Raw genomic sequence first — 27896 nt, 5'->3', positions numbered from 1 at the left:
TGTTTACCTGATAAATTTCTTTCTCCTACGGTGTGTCCGGTCCACGGCTTCATCCTTACTTGTGGGATATTCTCTTCCCCAACAGGAAATGGCAAAGAGAGCACAGCAAAAGCTGTCCATGTAGCTCCCTCTCTGGCTCCGCCCCCCAGTCATTCGACCGACGGTTAGGTGAAAAAGGAGAAACCATAGGGTGCCGTGGTGACTGTAGTGAACAGAAATAAAATTTTTAAACCTGACTAAAAGCCAGGGCGGGCCGTGGACCGGACACACCGTAGGAGAAAGAAATTTATCAGGTAAACATAAATTCTGTTTTCTCCTACATTGGTGTGTCCGGTCCACGGCTTCATCCTTACTTGTGGGAACCAATACCAAAGCTTTAGAACACAGATGAAGGGAGGGAACAAGTCAGGTTACCTAAACGGAAGGCACCACGGCTTGCAAAACCTTTCTCCCAAAAAACAGCCTCCGAAGAAGCATAAGTATCGAATTTGTAAAATTTGGCAAAAGTATGCAGAGAAGACCAAGTCGCTGCCTTACAGATCTGATCAACAGAAGCCTCGTTCTTGAAGGCCCATGTGGAAGCCACAGCTCTAGTAGAGTAAGCTGTAATTCGTTCAGGAGGCTGCCGTCCGGCAGTCTCATAAGCCAATTTGATGATGCTTTTCAGCCAAAAGGAAAGAGAGGTAGCAGCAGCTTTCTGCCCTCTCCTCTTACCAGAATAAACGACAAACAAGGATGATGTCTGTCTGAAATCCTTTGTTGCTTCTAAATAGAATTTTAAAGCACGGACCACATCTAGGTTGTATACAAAGAGAGAAGCGCTCTACCAGGAACGAACAACAGCTCAGTGGCTTGTTCTATGGTGATACATCTAGGTTGTGTAACAAACGTTCCTTCTTCAAAACTGGATTCGGACACAGAGAAGGAACAACTATTTCCTGGTTAATATTCCTGTTGGAAACCACCTTTGGAAGAAAACCAGGCTTGGTACGTAAAACTACCTTATCTGTATGGAATACCAGATAGGGAGAAGTACACTGCAAAGCAGATAATTCAGAAACTCTTCTAGCAGAAGAAATAGCAACCAAAAACAGAACTTTCCAAGATGGTAACTTAAAGGGACAGTAAACCTTAAAAATAATGTTATATAATTCTGCACATAGTGCAGAATTTTAACACATTATTTAAGTGCTATAGTTCTAAAACCCTTTTTTTCTCTTTTAATATGTAAAAATTACGGCGCTTTTACAGACCCGCTCTCTGCTGAGCGGGTCTGTAATATTTAGTCAGCGCATCGGGCCAGCTGTATAGTCACAGCCCGGCCCGACCGCGCCATAAGACTAAGTGAAGCTCGCTCCTGTGACAGGAGCGAGCTGCACTTAGTGCTATGGTGCGGTCGGGCCGGGCTGTGACTATACAGCTGGCCCGATGCGCTGACTAAATATTACAGACCCGCTCAGCAGAGAGCAGAAAGCGGGTCTGTAAAAGCGCCGTAATTTTTACATATTAAAAGAGAAAAAAGGGTTTTAGAACTATAGCACTTAAATAATGTTATATAATTCTGCACTATGTGCAGAATTATATAACATTTTTAAGGTTTACTGTCCCTTTAATATCTATGGAAGGCATGGGTTCAAACGGAACACTCTGAAGAACTGAAAGAACTAAATTTAGACTCCGAGGAGTCATAGGTCTGTAGACAGGCTTAATTCTAACTAACGCCTGTACAAACACCTGTACATCTGGCACGGCTGCCAGACGTTTGTGTAACAAAACAGACAGAGCAGATATCTGTCCTTTTAAAGAACTAGCTGACAAACCTTTATCCAAACCCTCTTGGAGAAAGGAAAGAATCCTAGGAATTTTAATTTTACTCCAAGAGAATCCCTTGGATTCACACCAACGGATATATTTTTGCCATATCTTATGGTAAATTTTCCTAGATACAGGTTTTCTGGCTTGAACCAGAGTATCTATAACTGCATCTGAAAACCCACGCTTAGATAGAATCAAGCGTTCAATTTCCAAGCAGTCAGTTACAGAGAGACTAGATTTGGATGTTCAAATGGACCTTGTACTAGAAGATCCTGTCTCAAAGGTAGCTTCCATGGTGGAGCCGATGACATATTCACCAGGTCTGCATACCAAGTCCTGCGTGGCCATGCAGGAGCTATTAGAATCACTGAGGCCTTCTCCTGTTTGATCCTAGCTACAAGCCTGGGAAGGAGAGGGAATGGTGGAAACACATAAGCTAGATTGTACGACCAAGGCGCCACTAATGCATCCACTAGTGTCGCCCTTGGATCCCTGGATCTGGACCCGTATCGAGGAACCTTGAAGTTCTGACGAGACGCCATAAGATCCATATCTGGAGTGCCCCATAGTTGAGTTAACTGGGCAAAGACCTCCGGGTGGAGTTCCCACTCCCCCGGATGGAAAGTCTGACGACTCAGATAATCCGCCTCCCAGTTGTCTACTCCTGGGATGTGAATTGCAGATAGGTGGCAGGAGTGATCCTCCGCCCATTTGATGATCTTGGATACCTCTCTCATCGCCAAGGAACTCTTTGTTCCCCCCTGATGATTGATGTACGCTACAGTCATGTTGTCCGACTGAAATCTTATGAATCTGGCCTTCGCTAGGTGAGGCCAGGCCAGGAGCGCATTGAATATCGCTCTCAGTTCCAAAATGTTTATCGGGAGGAGAGACTCTTCCCGAGACCATAGGCCCTGAGCTTTCAGGGAGTCCCGGACCGCGCCCCAGCCTAAGAGACTGGTGTCGGTCGTGACGATGACCCACTCTGGTCTGCGGAAACTCATTCCTTGAGACAGGTGATCCTGAGTCAACCACCAGCGGAGTGAGTCTCTGGTTACCTGGTCTACTTGAATCTGGGGAGACAAGTCTGCATAATCCCAATTCCACTGTTTGAGCATGCACAGTTGTAATGGTCTTAGATGAATTCGAGCAAAAGGAACCACATCCATTGCTGCAACCATTAATCCAATTACCTCCATGCACTGGACTATGGAAGGCTGAGGAATAGATTGAAGAACTTGACAAGCGTTTAGAAGCTTTAATTTTCTGACCTCTGTCAGGAAAATCTTAATTTCTACAGAATCTATTATTGTTCCCAGAAAAGGAACCCTTTTGGACGGGGAACTTTTTTCTACGTTCACCTTCCACCCGTGAGACCTGAGAAAGGCTAAAACAATGTCTGTATGAGCCCTTGCTTTGGAAAGGGACGACGCTTGGATTAGAATGTCGTCTAGGCAAGGTGCTACAGCAATGCCCCTCGGCCTTAGAACCGCTAGAAGGGACCCTAGCACCTTTGTGAAAATTCTGGGAGCAGTGGCTAAACCGAATGGAAGAGCCACAAACTGGTAATGTTTGTCCAGAAAGGCGAACCTCAGGAACTGATGATGATCTTTGTGGATAGGAATATGCAGGTACGCATCCTTTAAGTCCACGGTAGTCATATATTGACCCTTCTGGATTGTTGGTAAGATCGTCCGAATGGTTTCCATTTTGAATGGTGGAACTCTGAGGAATTTGTTTCGAATTTTTAAATCCAGAATTGGCCTGTAAGTTCCCTCTTTTTTGGGAACTACAAAGAGGTTTGAGTAAAAACCCAGACCTTGTTCCACTGTTGGAACTGGGTGTATCACTCCCATCTTTAATAGGTCTCCTACGCAATGTAAGAATGCCTGTCTGTTTATCTGGTCTGAAGATAAGCGAGACATGTGGAACCTTCCCCTTGGAGGAAGTTCCTTGAACTCTAGAAGATAGCCCTGAGAGACTATTTCTAGTGCCCAGGGATCCGGAACATCTCTTGCCCAAGCCTGAGCAAAGAGAGAAAGTCTGCCCCTTACTAGATCCGGTCCCGGATCAGGGGCTACCCTTTCATGCTGTCTTGGTAGCAGCAGCAGGCTTCTTGGCCTGTTTACCCTTGTTCCAGCCTTGCAATGGTTTCCATGCTGGTTTAGGCTGGGAAGCGTTACCCTCTTGTCTAGAGGCTGCAGAGTTAGTAGACGGTCCGTTCCTGAAATTGCGAAAGGAACGAAAATTAGATTTGTTCTTAGCCTTGAAAGGCCTATCCTGAGGGAGGGCATGGCCCTTTCCCCCAGTGATGTCTGAAATAATCTACTTCAATTCCGGCCCAAAAAGGGTGTTACCCTTGAAAGGAATATTAAGCAATTTTGTTTTGGACGACACATCCGCCGACCAATATTTTAGCCAAAGCGCTCTGCGCGCCACTATTGCAAAACCTGAATTTTTCGCCGCTAATTTAGCTAATTGCAAAGCGGCATCCAAAATAAAGGAATTAGCCAACTTCAGTGCGTGAATTCTGTCCATGACCTCATCATATGGAGTGTCTTTTTGGAGCGAATTTTCTAGTTCCTCGAACCAAAAAGACGCTGCCGTAGTGACAGGAATAACGCAAGAAATTGGTTGAAGAAGGAAACCTTGCTGAACAAATATCTTTTTAAGCAATCCTTCCAATTTTTTATCCATAGGATCTTTGAAAGCACAACTGTCCTCAATGGGAATAGTTGTGCGCTTGGCCAAAGTAGAAACTGCCCCCTCAACCTTAGGGACTGTTTGCCATGCGTCCCTTCTGGGGTCGACAATGGGGAACATTTTCTTAAATATAGGAGGTGGGACAAAAGGTATACCTGGTTTCTCCCACTCCTTGGTCACTATGTCCGCCACCCTCTTGGGTATCGGAAAGGCATCAGCGTGCACAGGGACCTCTAAGAATTTGTCCATTTTGCACAATTTCTCTGGATTAACCAAAGAGTCACAATCATCAAGAGTAGTTAGCACCTCCTTAAGCAGGGCGCGGAGATGTTCTAACTTAAATTTAAATGCCACAATATCGGGTTCTGCCTGCTGAGAAACTTTTCCTGAATCAGAGATTTCTCCCTCAGACAGACCCTCCCTCACTGCCAAATCAGACTGGTGTGAGGGTATAACAGATAAATTATCGTCAGCGCCCACTTGCTCATCCTCTGTTTAACACTGAGCAATCACGCTTTCTGGGAAATGCTGGCAGTTTGGATATCAGATTTGCTATAGAATTATCCATTACTGCAGTTAATTGTTGCATAGTAACAAGCATTGGCGCGCTAGATGTACTAGGTATCGCCTGCGCGGGCAAAACTGGTGTTGACACAGAAGGAGAGGGTGATGAACTATCCCCACTACCTTCATTTGAAGAATCATCTTGGGCAACCTTATTAAATGTGACAGTACTGTCCTTACTTTGTTTGGACGACATGGCACAATTTGAACATACATTTAAGGGGGGAACCACCTTGGCCTCCATACACACAGAACATATGCTATCTGAAGGTATAGACATGTTAGACAGACTTTGGCAGGCTATTAATGCAATAAAACCGTTTTTAAACAAAACCGTTACTGTCTCTTTAAATAATAAAAAAGAGCACACATTATTTCTGAATGCCTGAAAAACTAAGGAATTATCCGATCCTTACAAAATTTACACCCTAGTGTCCTAATGCTTTGAAAGTATTGCACACCAAATTTCAAGTCTTTATCCCCTTAAATGAGCAAATCGGAGCTAATTATTCAATTTACCAGTTTAACCCACTACAGTCCCTGCCACAGCCTTTGCTGCGGCTTTTACCTTCCTTTGGGGGTTATTCACCACAGAAATAAGCCTTCCGAATTCGTTTTTATGGCCACAGGACCCTCTCACATGAAGCTGCATGCACTGCTTCTAGAAGTAACTGCGCAACTGAGGCGCGAAAATGAGGCCTCCTCCCTCTGCATACCAGACTGAAGGGGCCTTCCTGACACAATTAGGTGTCTAAAGAACTGCCAGGCGTAATAACAACGTTCCCAAAAGTGTTTGAAAGTCACAAAACACTCCAAAAGTCATATAAATAATATATAAATGAATCGATTTAGCCCACAATAGTGTCAACCAGTATATAGCCCATTTATAAGCCTTCATTCTGTTATGAGTCTAAGAAAATGGCTTACCGATCCCATAAGGGAAAATGACAGTCCTCTAGCATTACTGTGTCTTGTTAGAAAAGAGACTAGTCATACCTGGAGCAGAAAAGTCTGCAAACTGTTCCCCCCAACTGAAGTTCTCTGGTTTCAACAGTCCTGCGTGGGAACAGCAATGGATTTTAGTTACTGGTGCTAAAATCATACAAATAGTACAAACCGGCACTATTTTAAAATAACAAACTCTTGATAGAAGAAATAAAACTACAACTAACACCACATACTCTTTACCATCCCCGTGGAGATGCTACTTGTTCATAGCGGCAAAGAGAATGACTGGGGGGCGGAGCCAGAGGGGGAGCTATATGGACAGCTTTTGCTGTGCTCTCTTTGCCATTTCCTGTTGGGGAAGAGAATATCCCACAAGTAAGGATGAAGCCGTGGACCAGACACACCAATGTAGAAGAAATCCTAAATTAGTACTTAGAAAAGAATTAATAAACACTTCTACACCAACGCTATGCTGAGGTCCCTACCTGCCCTTGGAAAACTTAGAAGATAATTCCCCTAGCAACTAGAACGATCCGAAGTCCTGCAGGAAAACGACGCAGTTGAGATCCGCTCATAGATACAGGTATTCTCCAGAACTAGCGTGCTCTTAGACAGCCTGCTATGTCACTTCCGTAAGTCAAGATCCGTTCGACATTTGTGTAACAAAATAGATAAGGCCGCGAATTGACCCTTTAGGGAACTCGTCGATAAACCCTTTCTCCAAACTCTCTAGGGGAAATGACAAAATTCCAGGAATCCTAACTCTACACCATGAGTAGTCCTTGGATTCACACCAATAGAGATATTTACACCAAATCATATGGTAAATGTTTCTAGTTATAGGCTTGCAAGCCTGAATCATGGTCTCTATGACCAAGTCAGAAAACCCCCGCTTGAATAAAAATAAGCGTTCCATCTCCAAGCAGTCAGCTTCAGAGAAACTAGACTTGGGTGAAGTCTCCAGGGTGGCAGAGATGACATGTCCACCAGATCTGCATACCAAATCCTGCGAGGCCAAGCCGGTGCAATGAGGATCACGGATGCCCTCTCCTGCTTGATTCAAACAATGACCCGAAGAAGAGCAAACGGAGGAAGTAGGTATGCTAGACTAAAGGTCCAAGGAACCGCCAGAGCATCTATAATTTCCGCCTGAGGGTCCCTGGACCTCGAACCGTATCTCGGGAGCTTGGCATTCTGTCGAGATGCCATGAGATCCAATTCCGGCTGACTCCACTTGAGAATCAGATTGGAGAACTCTTTACCTCTTCCTATCACTAACGTAGGCAAAGAGAATGAATGGAGTGGGAGGGAAGGGAGAAGCTATTTAACAGCTCTGCTGTGGTGCTCTTTGCCTCCTCCTGCTGACCAGGAGGTAAATATCCCATTAGTAATTAAGATGATCCGTGGACTCATCGTGTCATAAAAAAGAAAACAGCATGTATCAAATAAGAGGCAGATTAATCACACTGACACAGATTAAAAGTAAAACCTCTTGTCAGGAGAAAGGTTATCTTACAGAGCCATATTAGCAAAATACTAACAGTTTCTCTCAAGGAAATAACTTGTATAAACTGAATCAAATGAAATACATAGCCATTTTGCGATCACTACGGCAAGACTGTCAGTACTATGGGTAACAGGTTAGCGGAGTATGGGCAGCCAGAGACAGTGTTGGTATGTGCTGCAGTGTACACGGTGTAAATGTTACAGTTTTGCTGTGCAGTCTCCAGACATCACTAACTGTCTGCTTGTCAGCCATTATCAGTAACCATACCCTTGTTGCAGTATGTCACTTATTTCAGGAGCTCGCTAACATAACTATTGATCTGCTGCACTGTGAAGAAATGCAGCAGAGAAACGGCTGGAAAAACTTCCTGCAGCACTACCAAAACAGGGAGAAGCTTTCAGAAATCAACCACCATCTTTCAAATAAGCCATAGGGAGCAAAACTAAATATGAATTTATTGTGGAGCAATGTCTAGATGGGCAATGTAAAACAGACTGAGCCAATAGTAAAATATGTTAACAAACACAAGTGTAACAGACATTAAGCTCCCTCTCATAAAACCAAATAACTGGCAGTTACAAGTGGCTGAGAGATACCATAACAAGTAGCATAAGACAGTGACTTACACACAAGAAAAAGTGTGGTACATTGTGTATAATAAATCTCGGAAGGGAGAAAAGCTCCTATGTTGTACCTGTAATGTCCCTTGGCTATGCTATACAATTAAATATTTATCTAATAGCCTATGGGGGGGGCGCGCTAAGGGACATGTCTCTGTGATGCCTGAAGGTAGTTATGCTGAAATTCCATAGGGAGCTACTGTACATAAAGTATTCCTATGTGCCAGTATCATTTACTGTGCTTGAGTTCAATTTCTTGCTTCCTTCTGAATGATCTGAATCAGTGGGTCATAAGTCTCTCATTGGTCTGAGCTCCCATAAAAAACCATAAGCGAAAGCTGGTGCACCTTTATCTTCAACCTCCTGGGAGGTCAAGACCAAAACTGAGACGAGATCGGAGGTAGGATGGGATCAAAGCTCTTGTGTGGATTCTTGTCCTCCTCCTAGTAATGGGAATTATATCCCACATGTCAAGGTTTCTCTATGGTATATCATCACCATACAAAAGAAAATAAAGCAATTTCTTGCTTAAAATATTTTGACAAAAAGTATAAAATTAAAAAAGAAAAAAAATCTAATTCAGGAAAGAAAACAGAATTTATGTTTACCTGATAAATTACTTTCTCCAACGGTGTGTCCGGTCCACGGCGTCATCCTTACTTGTGGGATATTCTCTTCCCCAACAGGAAATGGCAAAGAGCCCAGCAAAGCTGGTCACATGATCCCTCCTAGGCTCCGCCTACCCCAGTCATTCGACCGACGTTAAGGAGGAATATTTGCATAGGAGAAATCATATGATACCGTGGTGACTGTAGTTAAAGAAAATAAATTATCAGACCTGATTAAAAAACCAGGGCGGGCCGTGGACCGGACACACCCTTGGAGAAAGTAATTTATCAGGTAAACATAAATTCTGTTTTCTCCAACATAGGTGTGTCCGGTCCACGGCGTCATCCTTACTTGTGGGAACCAATACCAAAGCTTTAGGACACGGATGAAGGGAGGGAGCAAATCAGGTCACCTAGATGGAAGGCACCACGGCTTGCAAAACCTTTCTCCCAAAAATAGCCTCAGAAGAAGCAAAAGTATCAAATTTGTAAAATTTAGTAAAAGTGTGCAGTGAAGACCAAGTCGCTGCCTTACATATCTGATCAACAGAAGCCTCGTTCTTGAAGGCCCATGTGGAAGCCACAGCCCTAGTGGAATGAGCTGTGATTCTTTCAGGAGGCTGCCGTCCGGCAGTCTCATAAGCCAATCTGATGATGCTTTTAATCCAAAAAGAGAGAGAGGTAGAAGTTGCTTTTTGACCTCTCCTTTTACCAGAATAAACAACAAACAAGGAAGATGTTTGTCTAAAATCCTTTGTAGCATCTAAATAGAATTTTAGAGCACGAACAACATCCAAATTGTGCAACAAACGTTCCTTCTTTGAAACTGGATTCGGACACAAAGAAGGCACGACTATCTCCTGGTTAATGTTTTTGTTAGAAACAACTTTCGGAAGAAAACCAGGTTTAGTACGTAAAACCACCTTATCTGCATGGAACACCAGATAAGGAGGAGAACACTGCAGAGCAGATAATTCTGAAACTCTTCTAGCAGAAGAAATTGCAACCAAAAACAAAACTTTCCAAGATAATAACTTGATATCAACGGAATGTAAGGGTTCAAACGGAACCCCCTGAAGAACGGAAAGAACTAAATTGAGACTCCAAGGAGGAGTCAAAGGTTTGTAAACAGGCTTGATTCTAACCAGAGCCTGAACAAAGGCTTGAACATCTGGCACAGCTGCCAGCTTTTTGTGAAGTAACACAGACAAGGCAGAAATCTGTCCCTTCAAGGAACTTGCAGATAATCCTTTCTCCAAACCTTCTTGAAGAAAGGATAGAATCTTAGGAATTTTTACCTTGTCCCAAGGGAATCCTTTAGATTCACACCAACAGATATATTTTTTTCCATATTTTGTGGTAAATTTTTCTAGTTACAGGCTTTCTGGCCTGAACAAGAGTATCAATGACAGAATCTGAGAACCCTCGCTTTGATAAGATCAAGCGTTCAATCTCCAAGCAGTCAGTTGGAGTGAGACCAGATTCGGGTGTTCGAACGGACCTTGAACAAGAAGGTCTCGTCTCAAAGGTAGCTTCCATGGTGGAGCCGATGACATATTCACCAGGTCTGCATACCAAGTCCTGCGTGGCCACGCAGGAGCTATCAAGATCACCGCTGCCCTCTCCTGATTGATCCTGGCTACCAGCCTGGGGATGAGAGGAAACGGCGGGAATACATAAGCTAGTTTGAAGGTCCAAGGTGCTACTAGTGCATCCACTAGAGTCGCCTTGGGATCCCTGGATCTGGACCCGTAGCAAGGAACCTTGAAGTTCTGACGAGAGGCCATCAGATCCATGTCTGGAATGCCCCACAATTGAGTAATTTGGGCAAAGATTTCCGGATGGAGTTCCCACTCCCCCGGATGAAATGTCTGACGACTCAGAAAATCCGCTTCCCAATTTTCCACTCCTGGGATGTGGATTGCAGACAAGTGGCAGGAGTGAGTCTCCGCCCATTGAATGATTTTGGTCACTTCTTCCATCGCCAGGGAACTCCTTGTTCCCCCCTGATGGTTGATGTACGCAACAGTCGTCATGTTGTCTGATTGAAACCGTATGAACTTGGCCTTTGCTAGGTGAGGCCAAGCCTTGAGAGCATTGAATATCGCTCTCAGTTCCAGAATATTTATCGGGAGAAGAGATTCTTCCCGAGACCAAAGACCCTGAGCTTTCAGGGGTCCCCAGACCGCGCCCCAGCCCACCAGGCTGGCGTCGGTCGTGACAATGACCCACTCTGGTCTGCGGAAGCTCATCCCCTGTGACAGGTTGTCCAGGGACAGCCACCAACGGAGTGAATCTCTGGTCCTCTGATCTACTTGTATCGTCGGAGACAAGTCTGTATAGTCCCCATTCCACTGACTGAGCATGCACAGTTGTAATGGTCTTAGATGAATTCGCGCAAAAGGAACTATGTCCATTGCCGCTACCATCAAACCTATTACTTCCATGCACTGCGCTATGGAAGGAAGAGGAACAGAATGAAGTCTTTGACAAGAGTTTAGAAGTTTTGATTTTCTGGCCTCTGTCAGAAAAATCCTCATTTCTAAGGAGTCTATTATTGTTCCCAAGAAGGGAACCCTTGTTGACGGAGATAGAGAACTTTTTTCTACGTTCACTTTCCACCCGTGAGATCTGAGAAAGGCCAGGACAATGTCCGTGTGAGCCTTTGCTTGAGGAAGGGACGACGCTTGAATCAGAATGTCGTCCAAGTAAGGTACTACTGCAATGCCCCTTGGTCTTAGCACCGCTAGAAGGGACCCTAGTACCTTTGTGATAATCCTTGGAGCAGTGGCTAATCCGAACGGAAGTGCCACAAACTGGAAATGCTTGTCCAGGAATGCGAACCTTAGGAACCGATGATGTTCCTTGTGGATAGGAATATGTAGATACGCATCCTTTAAATCCACCGTGGTCATGAATTGACCTTCCTGGATGGAAGGAAGAATTGTTCGAATGGTTTCCATTTTGAACGATGGAACCTTGAGAAACTTGTTTAGGATCTTGAGATCTAAGATTAGTCTGAATGTTCCCTCTTTTTTGGGAACTACGAACAGATTGGAGTAGAACCCCATCCCTTGTTCTTCTAATGGAACAGGATGAATCACTCCCATTTTTAACAGGTCTTCTACACAATGTAAGAATGCCTGTCTTTTTATGTGGTCTGAAGACAATTGAGACCTGTGGAACCTCCCCCTTGGGGGAAGCCCCTTGAATTCCAGAAGATAACCTTGGGAGACTATTTCTAGTGCCCAAGGATCCAGAACATCTCTTGCCCAAGCCTGAGCGAAGAGAGAGAGTCTGCCCCCCACCAGATCCGGTCCCGGATCGGGGGCCAACATCTCATGCTGTCTTGGTAGCAGTGGCAGGTTTTTTGGCCTGCTTTCCTTTGTTCCAGCCTTGCATTGGTCTCCAGGCTGGCTTGGCTTGAGAAGTATTACCCTCTTGCTTAGAGGACGTAGCACTTGGGGCTGGTCCGTTTCTGCGAAAGGGACGAAAATTAGGTTTATTTTTGGCCTTGAAAGACCTATCCTGAGGAAGGGCGTGGCCCTTGCCCCCAGTGATAGAGATAATCTCTTTCAAGTCAGGAACAGGATATGTGTGCAACAGAGTGACACACAACCGGGCGCTAACTTAGAATAAAATAAGGATAAAAATCAAGCCTGAATATCAAAAGTACTAAATGACATAATATACATACCCTAGTACATAAAAAAATAACAATAGTATAAATAATTAAAAAACTTCAGTCCAGGAAAAGATCATATATATATAGTCCGTTTTGATAAATTACTTACAGTCTTTGCATATCAGGAGTATTGAATAATGTATTGTAAAATAAAGTGAATGGTCGCTGCTCCTCCAAAGTAGGGGTAAACTCCAGGGTCCCCAACAAGATAAACTGTGAATGATAGAAGGGAAAGAGCGCAGACTCAAGTGCAATATTTAAAGTTTTTATTCAAGCAACAGACAAATAACAAATTGAACACTCACAAGATAGTGCATAAATTTATGCATATAATAGCCGATTGCTAGGTCCCAAAAACCGATCCTTATGGCAGTGTTTCCAAGGATGTATCACAGGTCAGTTCACGTTGCCGGCTTTGCAAACGAACACACCCGCTCTGCAGTCGCGGGGCTGATGACGTTTCCTGTAGCCGTCTCAAGGAGTGCTGGATCACTGACAACTCCTGGACTACGGATCCCGCCAGGGGTCAAAAAAGCTAAGCAAATTCTACGCGTTTCGTCTCGTATCGTCGAGACTTTGTCAAGAATGCTTAGCTACACATATTTGCGCATTATATACCCTTGATGGTGTAAGCATAATTAATCCCAATTAATTGATAAGTGTTACATATAAGGGTATATAAGGGTATATAAAGGGCAAAGAATGTAAAATAGTTGATACAATTGTAAATACATAATAATTGATAAAAACATTTTTTAAAAAACAATGGCATTAAATATAGCAGTAAAAATATCAAGTTCTATATTGATAATACAATAATTGCAATTAATACCTCTATACCAAGTTTTAAAATATATGCAAAAAACTATACCCTTATATGTAACACTTATCAATTAATTGGGATTAATTATGCTTACACCATCAAGGGTATATAATGCGCAAATATGTGTAGCTAAGCATTCTTGACAAAGTCTCGACGATACGAGACGAAACGCGTAGAATTTGCTTAGCTTTTTTGACCCCTGGCGGGATCCGTAGTCCAGGAGTTGTCAGTGATCCAGCACTCCTTGAGACGGCTACAGGAAACGTCATCAGCCCCGCGACTGCAGAGCGGGTGTGTTCGTTTGCAAAGCCGGCAACGTGAACTGACCTGTGATACATCCTTGGAAACACTGCCATAAGGATCGGTTTTTGGGACCTAGCAATCGGCTATTATATGCATAAATTTATGCACTATCTTGTGAGTGTTCAATTTGTTATTTGTCTGTTTCTTTCAAGTCAGGGCCAAACAGCGTTTTCCCCTTGAAAGGAATGTTAAGCAATTTGTTCTTGGAAGACGCATCCGCTGACCAAGATTTTAACCAAAGCGCTCTGCGCGCCACAATAGCAAAACCAGAATTTTTCGCCGCTAACCTAGCCAATTGCAAAGTGGCGTCTAGGGTGAAAGAATTAGCCAATTTGAGAGCACGGATTCTGTCCATAATCTCCTCATAAGGAGGAGAATCACTATCGATCGCCTTTACTAGCTCATCGAACCAGAAACACGCGGCTGTAGTGACAGGGACAATGCATGAAATTGGTTGTAGAAGGTAACCCTGCTGAACAAACATCTTTTTAAGCAAACCATCTAATTTTTTATCCATAGGATCTTTGAAAGCACAACTATCTTCTATGGGTATAGTGGTGCGTTTGTTTAAAGTAGAAACCGCTCCCTCGACCTTGGGGACTGTCTGCCATAAGTCCTTTCTGGGGTCGACCATAGGAAACAATTTTTTAAATATGGGGGGAGGGACGAAAGGTATACCGGGCCTTTCCCATTCTTTATTTACAATGTCCGCCACCCGCTTGGGTATAGGAAAAGCTTCTGGGAGCCCCGGGACCTCTAGGAACTTGTCCATTTTACATAGTTTCTTTGGGATGATCAAATTCGCACAATCATCCAGAGTGGATAATACCTCCTTAAGCAGAGCGCGGAGATGTTCCAACTTAAATTTAAATGTAATCACATCGGGTTCAGCTTGTTGAGAAATTTTCCCTGAATCCGAAATTTCTCCCTCAGACAAAACCTCCCTGGCCCCCTCAGACTGGTGTAGGGGCATTTCAGAACCATTATCAGCGTCCTCATGCTCTTCAGTATCTAAAACAGAGCAGTCGCGCTTACGCTGATAAGTGGGCATTTTGGCTAAAATGTTTTTGATAGAATTATCCATTACAGCCGTTAATTGTTGCATAGTAAGGAGGATTGGCGCGCTAGATGTACTAGGGGCCTCCTGAGTGGGCAAGACTCGTGTAGACGAAGGAGGGAATGATGCAGTACCATGCTTACTCCCCTCACTTGAGGCATCATCTTGGGCATCATTTTCAGTGTCACATAAATCACATTTATTTAAATGAGAAGGAACCCTGGCTTCCCCACATTCAGAACACAGTCTATCTGGTAGTTCAGACATGTTAAACAGGCATAAACTTGATAACAAAGTACAAAAAACGTTTTAAAATAAAACCGTTACTGTCACTTTAAATTTTAAACTGAACACACTTTATTACTGCAATTGCGAAAAAGTATGAAGGAATTGTTCAAAATTCACCAAAATTTCACCACAGTGTCTTAAAGGCTTAAAAGTATTGCACACCAAATTTGGAAGCTTTAACCCTTAAAATAACGGAACCGGAGCCGTTTTTAACTTTAACCCCTTTACAGTCCCTGGTATCTGCTTTGCTGAGACCCAACCAAGCCCAAAGGGGAATACGATACCAAATGACGCCTTCAGAAAGTCTTTCCTATGTATTAGAGCTCCTCACACATGCGACTGCATGTCATGCCTCTCAAAAAACAAGTGCGCAATACCGGCGCGAAAATGAGGCTCTGCCTATGATTAGGGAAAGCCCCTAAAGAATAAGGTGTCTAAAACAGTGCCTGCCGATATTATTTTACCAAAATACCCAGATTAAATGATTCCTCAAGGCTAAATATGTGTAATATATGAATCGATTTAGCCCAGAAAATGTCTACAGTCTTAATAAGCCTGACAGCTTCCAGCATTACATCGTCTTGTTAGAATGTGTCATACCTCAAGCAGCAAAAGACTGCTCACTGTTCCCCCAACTGAAGTTAAATCCTCTCAACAGTCCTGTGTGGAACAGCCATGGATTTTAGTAACGGTTGCTAAAATCATTTTCCTCTTACAAACAGAAATCTTCATCTCTTTTCTGTTTCAGAGTAAATAGTACATACCAGCACTATTTTAAAATAACAAACTCTTGATTGAATAATAAAAACTACAGTTAAACACTAAAAAACTCTAAGCCATCTCCGTGGAGATGTTGCCTGTACAACGGCAAAGAGAATGACTGGGGTAGGCGGAGCCTAGGAGGGATCATGTGACCAGCTTTGCTGGGCTCTTTGCCATTTCCTGTTGGGGAAGAGAATATCCCACAAGTAAGGATGACGCCGTGGACCGGACACACCTATGTTGGAGAAACATGTTTTATTCTTCAATGCCATGCTATGTATCAGCCTGACCAAGATATCTATCTGGAGAGGGAACCTATGGAGAAGAACATGTTAAATAATGATGTAGTCAGATTATTTCTGGTAAGAGTTTGGCCAGAAGAGTGAGTGGGCTTACCCTTATCTATTAAAATTAATGGGGGGGTTTTATTGCTGTATCTAAAATATGGTGGTGTATTCTAACTGTTTTATTACCAAGTCTTATGAAATCAAATAAATAAAACAGTGGGAAAATAGGAATTAAAAAAATATGGGCAAACACTTGCTTTACTGATCTAAACGCTATCCTAAAATTCAGCTTGACAGACAGCAAGTTGTGCAAAAATCATGGGTCAATAGCAGTCCACAGTCAAAAACTTAGAAGAGTTAAATATTTGTTAAAATCAGAACATAGTTATATTTCATTCTCATTACAGCTTTTAATGTCATTTTTCAGAGCAAACAGCAAGTCAGAGACAGGAAGACATAAGCCACTTACCTTGTGGATAGGTTTCAAATTGGGGAGGAGGTCCACTGCGAGGATCTTGAAAAAACATATCTGTCTGGGGAGGTGCATAGATCTGAGACCCCCGTGGGACCATCTGTATCTGTTTAGAGACTTGCAAAGGTGGTAGATCATTTTGCACACGTTGAGGAGCTTGGTGAGATGGGACAGGTAAGGCAGAAATGGAAGTCTTAGGGACAGGGTCCAACCTAGAAAAAACAAAAGCAAAATAAGCTTCCCTTTAAATGTACATCTTTGACGACAGCAATAGTCAACAATCTATAACTTGTGGATTATTATGTCCTGTCCAACAGAAGGAGGCAAAAACACTACCTAACATTCCAGAGCTAGGCTTCTACCATGCATTCCTTACCACTAACCTCAGTTACCAGTGTGGCAAAGCAAAGGAGCAAATAAAAAGGCAGATTCCAATGCAGGAACCCACCACCACAAAACCAAACTACCAAATAAATTTATAAGGTAAGCATACATTTGTTTCATTTTATAAAGTAGTAAGAGTCCACAGTCAATTTTGGGATTCATTTCCAAAACACGGAAGTCCACAAGAATACTAGATGGGCGGCACCAAGAGAAGGCAGGTCAAAACGGTCTTAAAAACGTCCCTGCAAAAAGTAGCTTCATACAAAGCAAAAAATATCAGCATCGTATAACTTAGAAAATGTAAAAATATAATTTATGCTTACCTGATAAATTAATTTCTTTCATGATGATGAGAGTCTATGATCCATTACTCCTGGGAATTACTCTTCCCTACCACTAGGAGGCAGCAAGATTCCCAAACCCCAAGAACTCTATAAAACCCCTCCCACATCACCAGTATCTCAGTTTAACGTATAGCAGAGCACAAAGGGAAAGGAAAAGTATGTAAGAAGGATGACAAAGGGCAAAGAATGACTGGGGTAATGAGGAAGTGGGAGGGATATTTAATCCTTTGGCTGGGGTGTCTTTGCCTCCTCCTGGTGGCCAGGTGTTGTATTTCCCAACAGTAAAGAATGAAGCCGTGGACTCTCCCTATCTTAGGAAGGAAAAGAAAGTTGGTTATTTAAAGACTGTGAAAATGGAATGGGTGAGATAATTCATCTCTCAATTTAAGTGCCACAACTATGGAGACTGCATGCTATGTAGAAATACATATTAATTTGATAATTAAGAATAATGTCAACATTTAAAGGGATAGAAAGGTCAAAACTGAAATTTAAGCAAAATGCTACTAGTAATCACCAGTATCTCAGTTTAACGTATAGCAGAGCACAAAGAGAAAGGAAAAGCAATAAGAGCAAAACATAGGAGCAGGGAAAAAAAGGATGTGGGACTCATGGACTGTCACCACCATAAAAGAAATGAATTTATCAGGTAAGCATAAACGATCTTTTCTTTCATACAGGTGGTGAGAGTCCATGATCCATTACTACTGGGAACTAATAACCAAGTTGTGGAGTCCACGAGTAAGAACATAAAGGGAGAGAATAAAAAAATTATATATATATATATATATATATATATATATATATATATATATATATATATATATATATATATATATATATATATATATATATATAATATATATATTTATTTTTTTTACTTGAGAAACTAAATCCAGCTCTTCCTGCCAGATCTTGTCAATCGCCCTCGGGAAAAAAGAAGACAAGTGGTTGAAATAAATATAGGCTAGCCAATAATGACCACTGTGCTACCAGTACCTGGTGGTGGTTTAAGGTTCAACCACCAAGCCAATAGATCTATCTCTGGGTGACCCCAAAGATCGAATATCTGAACAAAACCAGACGAAGAGAGCACTCTTCCATATGGAAAGACTGACAACTGAGAAAAACTGATTCCCAGTTATACAGTCCTGGAATATGAAAAAGCAGAAATCAGACAGCAAACAGCGTCTACCCAGGAAAGAATATAAGATACTATTTTCATAGATAGGGAGTTGTAAGTTCCCCCTTATAACTAACATAAGCTGATCATTGACATGTAACATTGTCTATTTGAAAACAGGAAAATAAATTACGTTTTCAACAGAGGCCAAACCTGAAGGGCTCCGAATATTGCAGAGTTCTAATACATTAATAGGTTACCTTACCTCCAGAAGAGACCAAACACATTGTGCCTTCTTAGACCCCAGACTGTTCCTCATCCTGAAAAAAACTTGCAGCTGTAGAGATTAGAAGGACCAAGGACGAACAAAAGAAGCCACTTGCATAAAGAGCTAATGGATCAGCCACCAAGACAGACTTGTTCTGGAATGTCCTCAGACAACGGAGCAAGATTCCTGCATCATTAGCAAAAGATACAAAGCTAAAGAGGGCTCATAAAGAAGCAAGCAAATGGTATAGCATCCAAGGCCACAATCATGAGAACTGACACCTCCATGCAAAGAGTGACTGAAGGAAGACACAGAGACTGAAGTTTCTACAGGCGGACACAATCTGCAACCGTCTTTGCTCCAACACTGTCTCTTAGAAACTGAATCTATTAGGACACACAGAAAAACATTTATGCTTACCTGATAAATACATTTATTTCATGTTGGTGAGAGTCAAGATCCATTACTCCTGGAAATGACTCTTCCCTGCCACTAGGAGGAAAACATTCCCAAACCCCAAGAACTCTATAAAACCTCTCCCACCCCACTGGCATCTAAGTTTAATGTATAGCCAAGCAAACGAGGTAGGAAAAGAAATGAGAGCAAAAAAAATAGGATCAGGTAAAAAAAAAAAACAAGAGGCTGGGGTCTCGTGGACTATCACCAATTTATCAGGTAAGCATAATTATGTTTTGTTATTCTCATATGATCATTTAGAACCACATCCCAGGCAGCAACAAATAAACCCACAACCTCCAAGTACATTACCACTGAGGGGCAAGGAGCACACACAAAGCTACCTGAAGGTTCTCCCTGCAAGGATACTCGAGTATGCAAACCAGACAGCTCTTTCATACATTTATGCACCATCTGAGATGGCTGACTAAGGCCAACAGTATATCCCACATCACTGACAGCAACTGAAAGCAACCCTGCCTAAACCAGAATATGAACTAGCTGCAAGCACAGGCCAGGAGCTGCCTAGGAAAAGATTCACACACCAAAGCTGAACTCCTGTCCTGTTTGTACTGAGAGGCACCTCTAAGCAAGGTAAGATTGGTTAGAGAACCCCCATCAATCTTTTTTATTCATAAAACAGTGCAGTAGTAGAACTTCTGAATGAAGGCCAAGTGGGAAGGTATGCTGCATGGGGAAGAGCAAAGCCCTGGAATTGCTTGTGGGTGTTTTGTCGCCTCCTACTGGGCAGGGATTTGAACTTGAGGACTCATTTTATGAAATAATTTATTATTATTATTAATTTATGCTTACCAGATAAATTCCTTTCATTCCGGATAGGGAGAGTCCACAGCTTCATTCCTTACTGTTGGAAATACAACACCTGGCAACCAGGAGGCGGCAAAGACACCCCAGCCAAACGTTTAAATATCCCTCCCACTTTCTCATTACCCCAGTCATTCTGCTGAGAGAACAAGGAAAAGTAGGAGAAATATCAGAGTATAAATGGTGCCAGAAGAATAAGATAAATAGGGGGCCGTCCTTAGACAAGAAAAAAAAAAAAACGGGCGGGGGCCGTGAACTCTACCTATCCGGAAGGAAAGGAATTTATCTAGTAAGAATGAATTATGTTTTCCTTCCTAAGATAGGGAGAGTCCACGGCTTCATTCCTTACTGTTGGGAAAACTATACTCAAGCTCCAGAGGACACTGAATGAATAATGGGAGGGAACAAAAGGAAGAGGCGGACCCTATTCTGAGGGCACCACAGCCTGCAAAACTTTTCTCCCGATAGCTGCTTCAGCCGAAGCAAAAACATCAAACTAGTAAAAATTAGAAAAAGTATGAAAGGAGGATGAAAGGAGGATGACAAAAGGCAAAGAATGACTGGGGTAATGAGGAAGTGGGGGGGATATTTAAGCCTTTGGCTGGGGTGTCTTTGCCTCCTCCTGGTGGCCAGGTGTTGTATTTCCCAACAGTAAGGAATGAAGCCGTGGACTCTCCCTATCTTGGGAAGGAAAAAAAAAGTAGGTTATTTAAAGACTGTGAAAATGGAATGAGTGAGATAATCTCTTCATTTAAGTGCCACAACTATGGAGACTGCATGCTATGTATAAATAAATATAAATATTAATTTGATATTTAAGAATGTTAACATTTAAAGGGATAGAAAGGTCAAAACTGAAATTTAAGCAAAATGCTACTAGTAAAAGTTTTTACTGTTTTAGTGGCACACATACACAAGCTACGTGTGACTAGTTGATCAGGATTCCAGCACAATGCCTGCTCAAAGAGCTGGCAGAGGTATGTATTGAAATCCAAAGAGAGTAGCAGCAAACCAGATAGTGTTTATTGTTTAACACAACAACAAATGCAGCAACGTTTCGGTATTACTAACTTAAGTCATGCTAAAGTGCATACTAACTTTGATTCTATTTATACATATCCATCACTAGGTGGCGCTAAAGGGCCAAAATTACATTAACCCTAAATTTACCAAAATACAATTTCTCAATATTTTCAAATTTAAGTTAACATTTTTTACTAAATATATACAATCAAACATAGAATCCTCTATATAAAATGATCCCAATACAGATTTATACAAAAGTCAATTTATAAGAACACAGACATATCCAAATCTCTATTTAACCCTTTAGGATCCATTGTATCTAATTTCCAAATCCAGAAACATTCACGTTGTTTCAATAAGAGCTCCCTATCTCCTAACCTACGTGGCATTAACACTTTTTCAATTATTTGGAACCTTAACTGTCCTATTGAGTGTCCCTTCTCAATGAAATGATGGGCTACAGGGGCTTTAATATTTTTAGTTCGAATATTACTTTTATGCTCTATTATCCTGTCCTTAATAATTCTTGTTGTTTCGCCAATGTAACTCCGCCCACAGGGGCACTTAATTAAATAAATTACAAAAGTTGACTTACATGTATGGTATCCTTTAATTTTAAATGCCTTCCCCGTAATTGGATGGAGAAAATTCGGAACTTTGATCATGTTATTACAACACAAGCAATTTAAACATGGATAACACCCTTCAGTCTTACAGGAAATATATTGTTGTTTAATTTTAATGTTTGAGCCTACATCAGCTTTCACCAATTGTTGTCTAAGATTTAAACCTTGCTTATAGGCAGGCATCGGGAAGTTCTTAAATTCTTTTATTTCTGGGTTACATTCTGTTAAAACAGACCAATGTTCTTTTATAATGCGCTGGATTTGGTCAGATTGAGAGTTAAATTCTGACACAAAAATCAAACGTTCATCTTTTTTATTCTCCTTTTTCTTAGGACTCAACAGAGTCTCTCTAGGGATAGATAAAGCATGTTTGATTTCTGCGTCAATTATTACAGGGGGATAACCCCTCTGTAAAAATCTAGATTCCATTTCTTTGAACCTCAATTTTAATAAATTATCATCAGTGATAATTCTACATGCTCTTAAAAATTGGCTTCGGGGAAGGGCCTTTAAAAGGATGGGTAAAGATCTGTATAGATTTTTTAGGAACTTGAGACAGAAAAGGTTTATGTGGAATCCTAGCTATGGGGAAACTGTGTATAAAGATAAAATAGCCTTTAATTAGGCACAATTGGGGTTAAAGAAAAAAAGTACATTTATACCCCCACAGCATAACCATAGCATGGAAACAACATAATTTATGTAAGAACTTACCTGATAAATTCATTTCTTTCATATTAGCAAGAGTCCATGAGCTAGTGACGTATGGGATATACATTCCTACCAGGAGGGGCAAAGTTTCCCAAACCTCAAAATGCCTATAAATACACCCCTCACCACACCCACAATTCAGTTTAACGAATAGCCAAGAAGTGGGGTGATAAGAAAAAAGTGTGAAAGCATATAAAATAAGGAATTGGAATAATTGTGCTTTATACAAAAAAATCATAACCACCACAAAAAAGGGCGGGCCTCATGGACTCTTGCTAATATGAAAGAAATGAATTTATCAGGTAAGTTCTTACATAAATTATGTTTTCTTTCATGTAATTAGCAAGAGTCCATGAGCTAGTGACGTATGGGATAATGATTACCCAAGATGTGGATCTTTCCACGCAAGAGTCACTAGAGAGGGAGGGATAAAATAAAGACAGCCAATTCCTGCTGAAAATAATCCACACCCAAAATAAAGTTTAATGAAAAACATAAGCAGAAGATTCAAGCTGAAACCGCTGCCTGAAGTACTTTTCTACCAAAAACTGCTTCAGAAGAAGAAAATACATCAAAATGGTAGAATTTAGTAAAAGTATGCAAAGAGGACCAAGTTGCTGCTTTGCAAATCTGATCAATCGAAGCTTCATTCCTAAACGCCCAGGAAGTAGAAACTGACCTAGTAGAATGAGCTGTAATCCTTTGAGGCAGAGTTTTACCCGACTCAACATAGGCAAGATGAATTAAAGATTTCAACCAAGATGCCAAAGAAATGGCAGAAGCTATCTGGCCTTTTCTAGAACCGGAAAAGATAACAAATAAACTAGAAGTCTTTCGGAAAGACTTAGTAGCTTCAACATAATATTTCAAAGCTCTAACAACATCCAAAGAATGCAACGATTTCTCCTTAGAATTCTTAGGATTAGGACATAATGAAGGAACCACAATTTCTCTACTAATGTTGTTGGAATTCACAACTTTAGGTAAAAATTCAAAAGAAGTTCGTAACACCGCCTTATCCTGATGAAAAATCAGAAAAGGAGACTCACAAGAAAGAGCAGATAATTCAGAGACTCTTCTGGCAGAAGAGATCGCCAAAAGGAACAAAACTTTCCAAGAAAGTAATTTAATGTCCAAAGAATGCATAGGTTCAAACGGAGGAGCTTGAAGAGCCCCCAGAACCAAATTCAAACTCCAAGGAGGAGAAATTGACTTAATGACAGGTTTTATACGAACCAAAGCTTGTACAGAACAATGAATATCAGGAAGATTAGCAATCTTTCTGTGAAAAAGAACAGAAAGAGCAGAGATTTGTCCTTTCAAAGAACTTGCGGATAAACCTTTATCTAAACCATCCTGAAGAAACTGTAAAATTCTCGGAATTCTAAAAGAATGCCAAGAAAAATGATGAGAAAGACACCAAGAAATATAAGTCTTCCAGACTCTATAATATATCTCTCTGGATACAGATTTACGAGCCTGTAACATAGTATTAATCACAGAGTCAGAGAAACCTCTTTGACCAAGAATCAAGCGTTCAATCTCCATACCTTTAAATTTAAGGATTTGAGATCCTGATGGAAAAAAGGACCTTGCGACAGAAGGTCTGGTCGTAGCGGAAGAGTCCACGGATGGCAAGAGGCCATCCGGACAAGATCCGCATACCAAAACCTGTGAGGCCATGCCGGAGCTACCAGCAGAACAAACAAGCATTCCTTCAGAATCTTGGAGATTACTCTTGGAAGAAGAACTAGAGGCGGAAAGATATAGGCAGGATGATACTTCCAAGGAAGTGATAATGCATCCACTGCTTCCGCCTGAGGATCCCGGGATCTGGACAGATACCTGGGAAGTTTCTTGTTTAGATGAGAGGCCATCAGATCTATTTCTGGAAGCTCCCACCTTTGAACAATCTGAAGAAATACCTCTGGGTGAAGAGACCATTCGCCCGGATGCAACGTTTGGCGACTGAGATAATCCGCTTCCCAATTGTCTATACCTGGGATATGAACCGCAGAGATTAGACAGGAGCTGGATTCCGCCCAAACCAAAATTCGAGATACTTCTTTCATAGCCAGAGGACTGTGAGTCCCTCCTTGATGATTGATGTATGCCACAGTTGTGACATTGTCTGTCTGAAAACAAATGAACGATTCTCTCTTTAGAAGAGGCCAAGACTGAAGAGCTCTGAAAATTGCACAGAGTTCCAAAATATTGATCAGTAATCTCACCTCCTGAGATTCCCAAACTCCTTGTGCCATCAGAGATCCCCACACAGCGCCCCAACCTGTGAGACTTGCATCTGTTGAAATTACAGTCCAGGTCGGAAGCACAAAAGAAGCCCCCTGAATTAAACGATGGTGATCTGTCCACCACGTTAGAGAGTGTCGTACAATCGGTTTTAAAGATATTAATTGAGATATCTTTGTGTAATCCTTGCACCATTGATTCAGCATACAGAGCTGAAGAGGTCGCATGTGAAAACGAGCAAAGGGGATCGCGTCCGATGCAGCAGTCATAAGACCTAGAATTTCCATGCATAAGGCTACCGAAGGGAATGATTGTGACTGAAGGTTTCGACAAGCCGAAATCAATTTTAGACGTCTCTTGTTTGTTAAAGACAGAGTCATGGACACTGAATCTATCTGGAAACCCAGAAAGGTTACCCTTGTCTGAGGAATCAATGAACTTTTTGGTGAATTGATCCTCCAACCATGATCTTAAAAAAAAACACAAGTCGATTCGTATGAGATTCTGCTAAATGTAAAGACTGAGCAAGTACCAAGATATCGTCCAAATAAGGAAATACCACAATACCCTGTTCTCTGATTACAGACAGAAGGGCACCGAGAACCTTTGTAAAAAGTCTTGGAGCTGTAGCTAGGCCAAACGGCAGAGCCACAAACTGGTAATGCTTGTCCAGAAAAGAGAATCTCAGGAACTGATAATGATCTGGATGAATCGGAATATGCAGATACGCATCCTGTAAATCTATTGTGGACATATAATGCCCTTGCTGAACAAAAGGCAAGATAGTCCTTATAGTTACCATTTTGAACGTTGGTATCCTTACATAACAATTCAATATTTTTAGATCCAGAACTGGTCTGAAGGAATTCTCCTTCTTTGGTACAATGAAGAGATTTGAATAAAACCCCATCCCCTGTTCTGGAACTGGAACTGGCATAATTACTCCAGCCAACTCTAGATCTGAAACACAATTCAGAAATGCTTGAGCTTTCACTGGATTTACTGGGACACGGGAAAGAAAAAATCTCTTTGCAGGAGGTCTCATCTTGAAACCAATTCTGTACCCTTCTGAAACAATGTTCTGAATCCAAAGATTGTGAACAGAATTGATCCAAATTTCTTTGAAAAAACGTAACCTGCCCCCTACCAGCTGAGCTGGAATGAGGGCCGCACCTTCATGTGGACTTAGAAGCTGGCTTTGCCTTTCTAGAAGGCTTGGATTTATTCCAGACTGGAGATGGTTTCCAAACTGAAACTGCTCCTGAGGATGAAGGATCAGGCTTTTGTTCTTTGTTGAAACGAAAGGAACGAAAACGGTTATTAGCCCTGTTTTTACCCTTAGATTTTCTATCCTGTGGTAAAAAAGTTCCTTTCCCACCAGTAACAGTTGAGATAATAGAATCCAACTGAGAACCAAATAATTTGTTACCCTGGAAAGAAATGGAAAGTAGAGTTGATTTAAAAGCCATATCAGCATTCCAAGTTTTAAGCCATAAAGCTCTTCTAGCTAAAATAGCTAGACATAAACCTGACATCAACTCTGATATCAAAAATGGCATCACAGATAAAATTATTAGCATGTTGAAGAAGAAGAATAATATTATGAGAATCATGATCTGTTACTTGTTGCGCTAAAGTTTCCAACCAAAAAGTTGAAGCTGCAGCAACATCAGCCAATGATATAGCAGGTCTAAGAAGATTACCTGAACACAGATAAGCTTTTCTTAGAAAGGATTCAATTTTCCTATCTAAAGGATCTTTAAACGAAGTACCATCTGACGTAGGAATAGTAGTACGTTTAGCAAGGGTAGAAATAGCCCCATCAACCTTAGGGATCTTGTCCCAAAATTCTAATCTGTCAGACGGCACAGGATATAATTGCTTAAAACGTTTAGAAGGAGTAAATGAATTACCCAATTTATCCCATTCTCTGGAAATTACTTCAGAAATAGCATTAGGAACAGGAAAAACCTCTGGAATAACCACAGGAGATTTAAATACCTTATCTAAACGTTTAGAATTAGTATCAAGAGGACCAGAATCCTCGATTTCTAAAGCAATTAGTACTTCTTTAAGTAAAGAACGAATAAATTCCATTTTAAATAAATATGAAGATTTATCAGCATCAATCTCTGAGACAGAATCCTCTGAACCAGAAGAGTCATCAGAATCAGAATGATGATGTTCATTTAAAAATTCATCTGTAGAGAGAGAAGTTTTAAAAGATTTTTTATGTTTACTAGAAGGAGAAATAACAGACATAGCCTTCTTGATGGATTCAGAAACAAAATCTCTTATGTTATCAGGAACATTCTGCACCTTAGATGTTGAAGGAACTGCAACAGGCAATGGTACATTACTAAAGGAAATATTATCTGCATTAACAAGTTTGTCATGACAATTAATACAAACAACAGCCGGAGGAATAGCTACCAAAAGTTTACAGCAGATACACTTAGCTTTGGTAGTTCCAGCACTAGACAGCAATTTTCCTGTAGTATCTTCTGACTCAGATGCAACGTGAGACATCTTGCAATATGTAAGAGAAAAAACAACATATAAAGCAAAATTGATCAAATTCCTTAAATGACAGTTTCAGGAATGGGAAAAAATGCCAGTGAACAAGCTTCTAGCAACCAGAAGCAAAGAAAAAATGAGACTGAAATAATTTGGAGACAAAAGCGACGCCCATATTTTTTAGCGCCAAATAAGACGCCCACATTATTTGGCGCCTAAATGCTTTTTTGGCGCCAAAAATGACGCCACATCCGGAACGCCGACATTTTTGGCGCAAAAGGACGTCAAAAATGACGCAACTTCCGGCGACACGTATGACGCCGGAAACAGAAAAGATTTTTTGCGCCAAAAAAGTCAGCGCCAAGAATGACGCAATAAAATGAAGCATTTTCAGCCCCCGCAAGCCTAACAGCCCACAGGGAAAAAAGAATCAAATTTTTTAAGGTAAGAAAAAATGATTGATTCAAATGCATTATCCCAAATATGAAACTGACTGTCTGAAAATAAGGAATGTTGAACATCCTGAGTCAAGGCAAATAAATGTTTGAATACATATATTTAGAACTTTATAAACAAAGTGCCCAACCATAGCTTAGAGTGTCACAGAAAAACATAATTTATGCTTACCTGATAAATTCCTTTCTTCTGTTGTGTGATCAGTCCACGGGTCATCATTACTTCTGGGATATAACTCCTCCCCAACAGGAAATGCAAGAGGATTCACCCAGCAGAGCTGCATATAGCTCCTCCCCTCTACGTCAGTCCCAGTCATTCGACCAAGAATCAACGAGAAAGGAGTAACCAAGGGTGAAGTGGTGACTGGAGTATAATTTAAAAGATATTTACCTGCCTTAAAAACAGGGCGGGCCGTGGACTGATCACACAACAGAAGAAAGGAATTTATCAGGTAAGCATAAATTATGG

At 41.4% G+C, this 27896-nt stretch overlaps 1 protein-coding gene across 12 annotated transcripts in view; it reads right to left on the bottom strand.

Moving 5' to 3' along the window:
* Positions 1-27896, bottom strand: part of RC3H1 (ring finger and CCCH-type domains 1) — a 473299-nt gene that overhangs the window by 122256 nt on the left and 323147 nt on the right. For all 12 annotated transcript variants that reach the window (XM_053693264.1, XM_053693271.1, XM_053693272.1 and 9 more), the window contains one exon: positions 16440-16654. In XM_053693264.1, coding sequence (XP_053549239.1) covers positions 16440-16654 — 215 coding nt within the window. The remainder of the gene's footprint in view (positions 1-16439; positions 16655-27896) is intronic.

This window comes from Bombina bombina, chromosome 10 (assembly GCF_027579735.1).
Source record: "Bombina bombina isolate aBomBom1 chromosome 10, aBomBom1.pri, whole genome shotgun sequence".
NCBI classification, from domain to species: domain Eukaryota; kingdom Metazoa; phylum Chordata; class Amphibia; order Anura; family Bombinatoridae; genus Bombina; species Bombina bombina.
This window is presented reverse-complemented; position numbering and strand designations above follow the sequence as displayed.